General features: G+C 44.3%; 1 protein-coding gene across 1 annotated transcript in view; it reads right to left on the bottom strand.

The window, feature by feature from the left end:
* Positions 1 to 7,816, bottom strand: part of Gmeb2 (glucocorticoid modulatory element binding protein 2) — a 29,105-nt gene extending 21,289 nt beyond the window's left edge. Inside the window, exon 1 of the mRNA XM_005362702.2 lies at positions 7,633 to 7,816. Coding sequence (XP_005362759.1) covers positions 7,633 to 7,763 — 131 coding nt within the window. The 5' untranslated portion in view covers positions 7,764 to 7,816. The remainder of the gene's footprint in view (positions 1 to 7,632) is intronic.
* Positions 7,817 to 10,492: the final 2,676 nt, after the last annotated feature.

The following is a 10,492-nucleotide window of genomic DNA, read 5'->3' as shown; positions in this document are numbered from 1 at the left end:
CCCTTTTTAAATATTAAATATAAACTTTTTTTTAATATTTATTTATTATGTGTATAGCATTCCTTCCACGTGTGCCTGCAAACCAGAAGGGGGCACCAGGTCTCATTATAGATGGCTGTAAGCCACCATGTGGTTGCTGGGAATTGAACTCAGGACCTCTGGAAGAGCAGTCAGTGCTCTTAACCTCTGAGCCATCTCTCCAGCCCATGTCACCATATTCTGTCCCAAAATAAATAAATAAAATTACCAGTAAAGGCACTTGCTATGCAAGCTTGATGCCCGAGATCAATCCCAAGAACCCAGGTCAAAGCAGAAGACCAACTACTCAGAGTTTCTCTCTGAGTTCCACACACAAACACCACGGCACACATAATAAATTAAAAACAAAACAACAAAAAGACCTTTTTAGCATGGGGCAAAAAACAGCATGAGCGACTTTATAAAAGAGAGAACACATGAATAGTTGGAGGACAGTCCAAGGTACAAGTCCAGAGCCATGAGAAACCTGTGAGGAGACGGCTCCCAATCCCTAAGAAACGCGAATGAGGATTGGTGAGAACTGACATGCTCAGTAGCAGAGTGCTTACCTAGTGTTATCAAGGACCTGGGTTCAATCTCCAGCACTGGGAGAAAAAAAAGATGAGTGAGAAACCACTTTCATCTAGATGGGCCAAAGATGGAAGTATCTACCACCAGGATATTTGTGGGAAACAGCAGCATTCCGGCATAGCTAGAGAACCCCAAGAGGGCACACTTCACGGTTTAGACATAACGTAGCTTGCCCAAAAGGTTTGTGTTGAAAGCTTAGTTCCCGATAGAGCAGTATTCAGAGCTAGAGCTTTTGGGGAAGTGACTGGATCATAAAGGCCCTGACTTTATCAATAAATTAATCACTTGATGGATGATAATATGATGATATTATTGAGAGGTGATAGAAAGAAAAGATGCAGTCTAAAGGAAGTAGATCCCTGGGAGTGTGCTTTGGAAGGACATACCTTGTCCCTGGCTCTTCCTTCCATTTTCTGTCTCCTAGCTGTCCTGGGATGAGCACCTGTGCCCTTCATCTCCATTCACCACACCCTTCTACCTCCCCATGGCCTAGGAACAATGAAGCCAACTATCAGGCTCTGAAACAGCTTTACCAACAGGTCTCTGTCATCCACAGCCGCTTGCACAGTTGTAGGTTTCTTTCTCCTGTGGCTAGATAGTCTTCTAGTCTACAAAATGTCCACAATTACTACAAAAGCAATAGGCAATTTTCTAGGCAAGCCTGCAGTTCATCAGAGGTCAGGGCTTGGCCCAGACTAGGGATCCCTCAGTGACCCAGAGGTTAAGAACTGCTGCTCTTCCAGTGGATCTGGGCTCAATCCCAAGCCCCCACATGGCGGTTCACAGCTGTCTGTAGCTCCAGTTCCATGGGATTCAACACCATCTCCTGGCAACGCACTCAAAAGGCACATACATACAGGCAGGCTAGACACCCATACAAACAAAAATTAATTAAGAAGGTCTCTAGGAGGTAAGGAAAACAAAGGTAGTGTGAGGCACGGATGATCCCTGAGAACAACGGAGAAGACCTAAGGGCAGGGCACCAACACGTGGCAGCATCAGAAAGCCAGGCCCTGGAAAGGATGTCTACAGCAGTGAATGCAGTGTGGATAACAAGTGTGGCTTGAGAACTCTCAGACCTGCTATATATCCCTAGAAAGGACAATACTCCTTGTCTCAGAGGAGAGGAGGAGGACAGGAAGAGGAGGCTATTCAGGGTTAAAGCATGGGCTACTCACTGCAGAGAAGAGGGAGCCTGGAACCCACAGCTGGGTCCTACCTGACACATTCGCCCACTGTGAGTACACACAGCCCCAGACAGCCTCCAGCCTGACCATTCCCTCACTGGATTTATGTACCAGGAGCTCCACCCAAGCATCTCAGAAGCTCATAAATCAGTGTCCTGAGGGCTTAGCCGCACCTCCCCTGTGGAATACCTGATGCTGCTGTTTCACTGCTTCCCAATCACCAAGAGTTATTTTGCCTTGAACCAGGTCAGAAATGGGAGTTAAACAGAAACACAAACTGGGAACTAGTTTTATTTTTAATTAATTAATTAATTATTTTGGTTTTGGTTTTTGAAAACAGAGTTTCTCTGTGTAGCCTTGGCTGTTCTGGAACTCACTCTGTAAATCAGGCTGGCCTCAAAATCACAGAGATCCATCTGCCTCTGCCTCCCGAGTGCTTGGATTAAAAACATGCACTATCACCATCTGGCTTGCAATCTGCCTTTTGAGACATTAAGAATGGCTCCAAATCAGGCATTGTGGTGCACACCATTTGTCTCAGCACTCAGGAGGCAGAGGCCGGTCTGATGTACATAAATAGTCCAGCCAGGACTTCTTAAAGCAGTGGTTCTCAACCTTCCTGATACTGAGATCCTTTAATATAGTTCCTCATGCTGCAGTGACCCCCAAGCATAAAATTGTTTTCAGTGCTATTTAATTACTGTAATTTTGCAACTTTTATGAATAATAATGTAAATATCTGATAAACAGGCTGATAATGCAACCCCTGTGAAAAGGCCAATCAAGCCCCAAAGGAGTCACAACCCACAGGTTGAGAGTCACAGATTTAAAGAGACTGTCTCAAAAACAACAACAACAATAATAACAACAAGAAGGAATGATTTTGATATAAACAGTAATATTAAATGGGAACACCCAGACTCCAGAAAGTCTGCAGGAACTTGGAAAGGAAGCTATCATCCTCAGCCAGAACTCTGGACAAAGCAGAGGACAATGACAGCACCAGATGTACACCCTGTCCAAAACAAACTCTTACAAGAAAGGAAGTCAGGAGTGGGGGAAAGAGATCCCGAAACCCCTCGCTGTGCCATTTAGGAGAGACTATAGCTACCAACTTGGGAGTCAGTAGAAAACTCACACAAGGACATTAGCAAACCAAGGGTCAGCATTAGCTGGAAATGGCCGAGGAAACCAGAGTGAAGATTGAGGGTAGAAGTACCTCCATGAGTGTAGTATAGACCCTCTGCAGCACAGCCTGTAAACTTATCTCTCTAACTCTCAGCAAAGAGGTGAATAAATTGGCATTTCTATTCATATATCACATAAAAAATATACTTTCCCAAACATGTGAACTCCTGGCCTTCTATTGAGAACCACTTTCTTCTCTGTGGTAGGCAGACTGCCACAGCATGGTGGTGAGCAGGAATAATTCTGTCAGGCTTTCTAAGTAAAGAATACTTCCCAAATCAGGAAGGAAATCAGTTCCCACAAGGAAACTAACTAGCCTCTATCTACTTTCTTTTCCTTTTTGTTTTCTTGTTTGTTTGTTTGTTTTTTGGTTGTTGTTTTTTTTTTTTTTGCACATGTTAAGAGTTAAGTCTTGGGACTGGAAAGATGGCTCAGTGGTTAAGAGTACTGACTGTTCTCCTAGGAGACCTAGATTCAATTCTCAGCACCAACATGGCAGCTCACAACTGTCTGTAATTCTAATTACAGAGGACCCGACACCCATGGCAAAACACCAATGCACATAAAATAAAAATAAATTAATTAAAAAAAGAGTTAAGCTGGGTGATGGTGGTGCACACCTTTAATCCCAGCACTCGGGAGGCAGAGGCAGGCGGATCTCTGTGAGTTCGAGACCAGCCTGGTCTACAGAGCTAGTTTCAGGACAGGCTTCAAAGTCACAGAGAAACCCTGTCTCGAAAAACCAAAAAAAAAAAAAAAGAGTTAAATCTCATTTTCCAACTAGTAGGATAATGGATACAGCTTCCCACCAAAAATGCAAAAATGGAAAGTTCTCTCTGTGAGTTCAAGGTCAGAAAAAAAAAGCTCCCCAATCTTCAGGACAGATCTCCTGGGGGCTATGTGGGTTCTTCCAAAGGAGGAATCACAGCCTCCTTTCTACAACAGGACTGACCATTGGGGGCAACATGCTAGCACCCTGGTACTAAGGTCATAGATAGAAGAGTCCTTCTGATTCTTCATGGTTTTTCCCATCAAAGGGAGTCATTTATTATTCTCCCACTTAACTCGGGCAAACTTTGATCAGCTTACGAATGGGATGGAGAAGACGCTACAGCTCCCAACCCTGCTATAGAACCTTCCACTACGAGGATGCACTCAGGCAGGTATCTCGATGGGTATAGAGTGAGGCCACCCAGACAAAGCAAACCCAACACACCAAGAAAGTAAAAGGCACTGGCTATCCACTCCATTGAGGTCTGTGATAGTCTGTCATATAATTTCTGTAGCTAAGTCAGGAATGATATCAGGGTGGGAACTGCAATTTCTCCCTAAACAGTACAGAACCATCAGCAGAGGCTTGAACAAAAGAAGATACTGCAAGTACTGGGCCTCGTGGCAGAAGAAAGAAACCTGTATCTTGGCAATCTGGAGTAAGATGTACAGAAGTAAGAAGAGGAGAAAGTCCAGAGGCAAAGGTAGATGGTATAACTTAAGAAAAGTTGGCTAGAAACAAGTCAAGCTAAGGCCGAGCGTTCATAAATAAGAATAGGACTCCATGTGTATTTATTTGGGAGCTGGACGGCAGGCCCCTCAAAGGGCAAAGAATAAATAGTAAAACAACAAACTAAAGCCTAAACCATAAAGCCAGAGCCAAATGAAAGAATTAGAAGAAATAATAAATATTTATATATTAAGTTCCTGAATTTTGAAATGATTTCTTTTTGGTTTTTCAAGACAGGGTTTCTCTGTGTAACAGCCCTGGATATTCTGGAACTCGCTTTGAAGACCAGGCTGGCCTCGAACTCACTAAAATCCACCTGCCTCTGCCTCCCAAGTGCTGGGATTGAAGGCGCATGCCACCACCACCTGGCTTCCCTTCCTCCCTTGTCCACTTCTTTCCCACTACTACATAGCCTACACTGGCCTGGACTCAGGATCCTTCCACCTTAGGCTCCTAAGCGATAGGATTATAGGCATGAGCCACATCCAGCCTGTGGTAGTTTCTTACTCCTCAGCAACTAACATAGCAGTAAACAGGGTAAACTGACCAATTATACTCTTGCTACTTCTCACTACTATTAAACAATTGTTACATCCTTGGTATATGCAAACTCTTTGCATCCTAGGAAAGCAGCTCAGTGTTGATACAGCAAAGCTGACCTCCAGAAATTGCCTTTCTAATGAAGACAAAAGTAGCAAATATGTATACCCAGATGCTAAAGAACTATGTTGGTCAACACCCTCATATCTAGGATAGCCCCAGAAGTTGATCTCTCTTACAAGATGGCATGACACCCACAAGGGACACCTCTAAGCTCACAACTACGTGAAAATATCCAAGAAGACAGACAGTAATACCCAACTATGCATGGTGGTGTCTGCTTTCCATTATTCAGGAGGTGAGGCAAGAGGATCCTCTTTCATTCCAGGTCAGCCTAGGATACATAGTGAATTCCAGAATAGATTATAGAATGAGATCCTGTCAAAATAAAGAGAAGGGGGGAGTAATATTGAAGGGTCTTTGATATGGGACTGAAACTGTACAGTAGTGGTCCACCACAATGTTGGGCTTCAGCTGGAAAGACTATCAGGAAGATAGCCCTCATTTCCCCCAAAATCCTAGGTGATACCAGAGATATGAAGTATGTCAGTTGAACTCCTAACAGTGACCCTAGGGCAGAAAGCAGAAGCTACATGACCTTTTCTAATACAGTGTCACTTCTGCCACACTATTTACCACAGAGTACCCCAAATCTAAGGTGATGTGGGAAGTCCTTCTGCATATGTGTTGCTTTTACTGGTTAATGAATAAAGAAACTGCTTTGAGCCTATAGTAGGGTAGAACAGAGCTAGGCGGGGAAAACTAAACTGAATGCTAGGAGAAAGAAAGCAGAGTGAGGAGACCCCATGTAGTGGCTGGGGACAGACGAGCCAGAACCTTACAGGTGGCGCTACACCGATTAATAGAAATGGGTTAAATTAATATTTAAGAGCTAGCCAATAAGAAGCTAGAGCTAATAGGCAAAGCAGTGATTTAATTAATACAGGTTCTGTGTGGTTATTTCAAGTCTGAGCGGGTTCCTACAACACTAAGGGAAAAGGTGGGTATGGCTTTTGGATAAGGGTATGAAAAGATCAATGGGGGGGGGTGTCAGAAAATACAGTATACCTAAAATATATACCAGGGAAACATCCAACCAATATATCAAGACAATGATATAAATCAAAGGAGACTCAGTGGGCTGCATATAGTAGCACTTTAATTCCAGCATATGGGAGGCAGAGGTAAGCAGATCTCTATGAGCTTGAGGCCAACCTGGTTTACATAGTGAATTTATACAAGACAGCCAGGGCTATAAAAAGAATCTGTCTCAAAAAGAAAAAACGTCAGGTGGTGGTAACACACACCTTTTATCCCAGAACTTGGGAAGCAGAGGCAGGCAGATCTCTGTGAGTTCTAGAACAGCCAGGGCTACAAAGAGAAACCATGTCTCGAAAAACCAAAGCAAACCAAAAAAAAAAAAGAAAGAAGAAAAGAGAGGGATGGGCAGAGGAAGGAAGGAAGGAAGGAAGGGAGGGAGGGAGGGAGGGAGGGAGGGAGAGAGAGAGAGAGAGAGAGAGAGAGAGAGAGAGAGAGAGAAACAGAAGGAGACTCCTCATTGGAAATGCTATTGGAAGGTCCTACTTTACAGACAGGGTCTTCTGCTATGTTCACAAAGCAGGGGAGGATCACACATAATTCAGCTCACAACCACCCTAAGTCAGTCCTGCACAGCTAGACACACCAGCTTCCATGTTTTCCCTGAGGAGGAAGGCAGTGTCCGACCTCCGAAACAGCTCAGCTCCCTTTTCTGCAGCTGACAGCAACACATGCCTATGAGAAGAACAGCCTGCTCAATAGAGAGGGCAGCAAGGAGAGGTCTACAACCTTCCTCTTAAAAATTTACTGTCAACAAGTGAGCCAAAAGCTCACCCAGGCTCCAGGAAAAGTTAAGTTCAGTATGACAATACTACACAAGATTCAGCGAAGACAAGCCAAAAGCCCAGAGACCAAGTCTCTCAGGGGAGAAAGAATAAGAAATCCCACAGCCACTGACTGCTACCCTTTCCCTACCCCTTGTCAGGGCAGGAGTTATCCCGCTACCTCCTCACAATTCTGTATATAAAATTCTGTATATAAGAGGCAAAAGGCTTGGTTAAATGTGACTTTTTGACCAACTAATTATCGCTTTTGACCTCTAGAACAAGAGGTGATAAAGAAAATATTCAGTTGCCAGGCGGTGGTGACGCACGCCTTTAATCCCAGCACTCGGGAGGCAGAGGCAGGAGGATCTCTGGGAGTTTGAGGCCAGCTTGGTCTAGAAGAGCTAGTTCCAGGACAGGAACCAAAAGCCACGGAGAAACCCTGTCTCGAAAAAAAAAAAAAAAAAAGAAAATATTCAGTTCCTACTGTTCCATTTTATCGAAAGAGCAATCATCCAAAGATCTAGAACCACACTACAATGGTGAACTGCAATCACCATAGAGCCCCTGCTGATCTTGACACACTCTGTACTTCACCTTTGCTGCGTCCAGTCTCAGAACCTTGCATGGACAGAAATCTGGACGCTCACCCCTACACCTGGCAGGACCAAGGCTTAGTTCTTACCCATGAGGGGCTAGATTTGTTGTTACAAGCACTGTCTTCACTTCCTCCACACCACTACCGTCAACTGCAGTGTCTGGAGTTGTCACAACCACCACCTCTTCCATGTGGACGCTCACATCTGGGGTCGCCATACTTAGTGGAAGAAGATGCCTGAGGTCAGCAGTGTTGCTCCTCCAGGGTCTCAAATCCTAGAACAAAGCAGGGCACAGGTTATAGCTTCCATACTGGCATAACAGAACAGTTGAACAAAGCAGGGCACAGGTTACAGTTTCCATACTGGCATAACAGAACAGTTGAGGGTTGAGGTGTAGATTAATAAGAGAGCACTGCCAAGTATGTGCAAGATCCTGGGTTATATCTCTAGCACTGAAAAAAAATTTTTTTGCTACCACAGTACATAGCAGTTGACAGTATTCAGTATCACCGAAGACTCTCCTCCGAGTTGCCACCTAATGCTCTCTGACAAGAAATGGCGGCAATGCAGGAGCCCCTGGGCCCTGGATTGGTAGATGCCATAAATAAACCCAATCTTTTCCCCCCGAATAGATGGGTCACACACCTCCACTCAATCCATGTGGACCTGGAAACTCAGACACAGCAAGCAGCAGAATATGGAAGGAATGTAGACTCTGGGTGATTTTCCTGAAGGCGGGCTTCCCAATTACTACTTTTTATTCTTTATCTCCTAGCTGAACTCAAAAGTGGTCTGAGCCAAGTGTAGATAAGAAGCACCCGACCTTAGGAAAGTGTAGTGAAATCCACACAAGACAGAAAGGAGAAAACGCACTGCTAATAATTATTATTATTAGTTTCTGTCTTTGCTGGGCCTGCCCTGTGCAAACTCAAGCTCAAACTCTGTGATGGTGGTAGTAACTTCAAAAGCACCAAATTTAGAAGCAATGCCTCCTCACTCGAAGACTGGCTTAGAGCCTGGAGATTGTACTCTCTCATATCCCAAGCTCTATGCCAGGCCCATGATGGACCCAGTCATGAAATGTTAGAGCAAGCACAGCAGGGGTTTCTAGCCAGAGGACAAAAAAGAGGCCCTAGAGTTAGAGTGGGTGGGACATGGTATAGATGGGAAGGATGTATAGACAAGCCTACACATAGCTACACAAGAATGCATATAACATCCTGAGATGTAACACATATGGACCTAACCCTACATGGAAAACTGATGGCTTTCAGTACTGACCTACAGGGCAGACTGCTGCAGTAGTTAACTTTCAACTTGATGGAATCTGTAATCACCTGCGAGATGAACCTCTGCCCATGCCTGATGGGTATTATCTTGATTACCTTAACTGATATTAGAAGATCCATCTTAATTATAGATGTGGCTATTCCCTGAGCAGGGAATTCTGCACTATATAGGCAGAAAAAGGAAGCTAATAAACACACATGCATTAATTGCTTTTTATTTATGACTAGCCACTTCAAGCTCTTGCTGTGTGAACTGAAATAAATCCTTTTCCCCTTAAACGAAGCTTTTGTCAGGGTATTTTATCACAGTAACAACAACAAACTAAGCCGGGCGATGGTGGCGCACGCCTTTAATCCCAGCACTCGGGAGGCAGAGGCAGGCGGATCTCTGTGAGTTCGAGACCAGCCTGGTCTACAGAGCTAGTGCCAGGACAGGCTCCAAAGCCACAGAGAAACCCTGTCTCGAAAAACAAAAACAAAAACAAAAACAAAAACAAAAACAAAAACAAAAAAACAACAACAAACTAAGAGTTACACTTAGGCTCAGACTGGGCCATGGACAGTATTCACAAGGTGGTTACACTTAGGCTTCAGACTGGGCCATGGACAGTATTCACAGGGTGGTTACACTTAGGCTCAGACTGGGCCATGGACAGTATTCACAGGATGGGTGCCAGGGTCACTGCAGAGGCTCTGAAGATGGACCTGAACACAGCATGGAGGAGTGAAGTGCTCCCTGGCTGGGTGTGGTGGACATGCCTGTAATACCAGATTTCAGGAGGATGAGCAAAAAGGATCCCGAGAGAGAGGTCAGACTGGATTACAGAGTGAGAGCCTGTCTCACTCAGGGCTGACCAGATGGCTCAGGGAATAAAAAGACCTTTTGCCAACACTGACAACCTAAATTTGATCCCAGAGAGCTGTCTATGGAGGAGAGAACTGACTGACACAAGTTATCTTCTGACAAACACACATATAAAATGTATGTGGACATGTATACATGCGTGCACACACACACACACACACACTCTCTCTAAATAAATAAATAAATGCAATTTTTAAAAAGTTTAAAATAAACCACTTGGCCTGACCAACTAGGTCCAGTCCGTACTTTAGGAAAAATGTCCACTCTGAGACACTGAACACACAACCTCATACAATAATGTTATTGTATACAGGTGTAATTCAAAACTGATTGACAGCTGGGTGTATAATCCCAGCACTCGGGAGGCAGAGACAGGTGACTCCCTTTAAATCCAAGGCCAGCCTTTTCCACAGAGCAAGTTCCAGGACAGCCAGGACAGAGAAACTCTATCTCAAAACAAACAAACAAACAAACAAACAAACAAACAAACTGCTGTAGGAATTCCTCTGCCAGTAGCTTTTAGTTACCCACCCACTTGGGCGTGACCTCTTATACTAAATTATTTATACTGATATAAAGCGCACTTTCCACCTCTTTTCTGGCCAGGGGATTCAGTTGCTGTTCTCCCCCTGTCCTCCATTCCAGCAGAGGTTTGTGACTTGTGAGTCATCCTAAATAAATACCCCTCTATTATTCTCAATTCTGAGCTAGTGTGGGACTTCTTTTAAGCGTCCTTCTTCAACAAACTGCTTGATATATAAAGAACCAGGAAAGCCGGGCGGTGGTGGCGCA

The sequence above is a fragment of the Microtus ochrogaster genome, linkage group LG8, assembly GCF_000317375.1.
Source record: "Microtus ochrogaster isolate Prairie Vole_2 linkage group LG8, MicOch1.0, whole genome shotgun sequence".
Classification (NCBI taxonomy): Eukaryota; Metazoa; Chordata; class Mammalia; order Rodentia; family Cricetidae; genus Microtus; species Microtus ochrogaster.
This window is presented reverse-complemented; position numbering and strand designations above follow the sequence as displayed.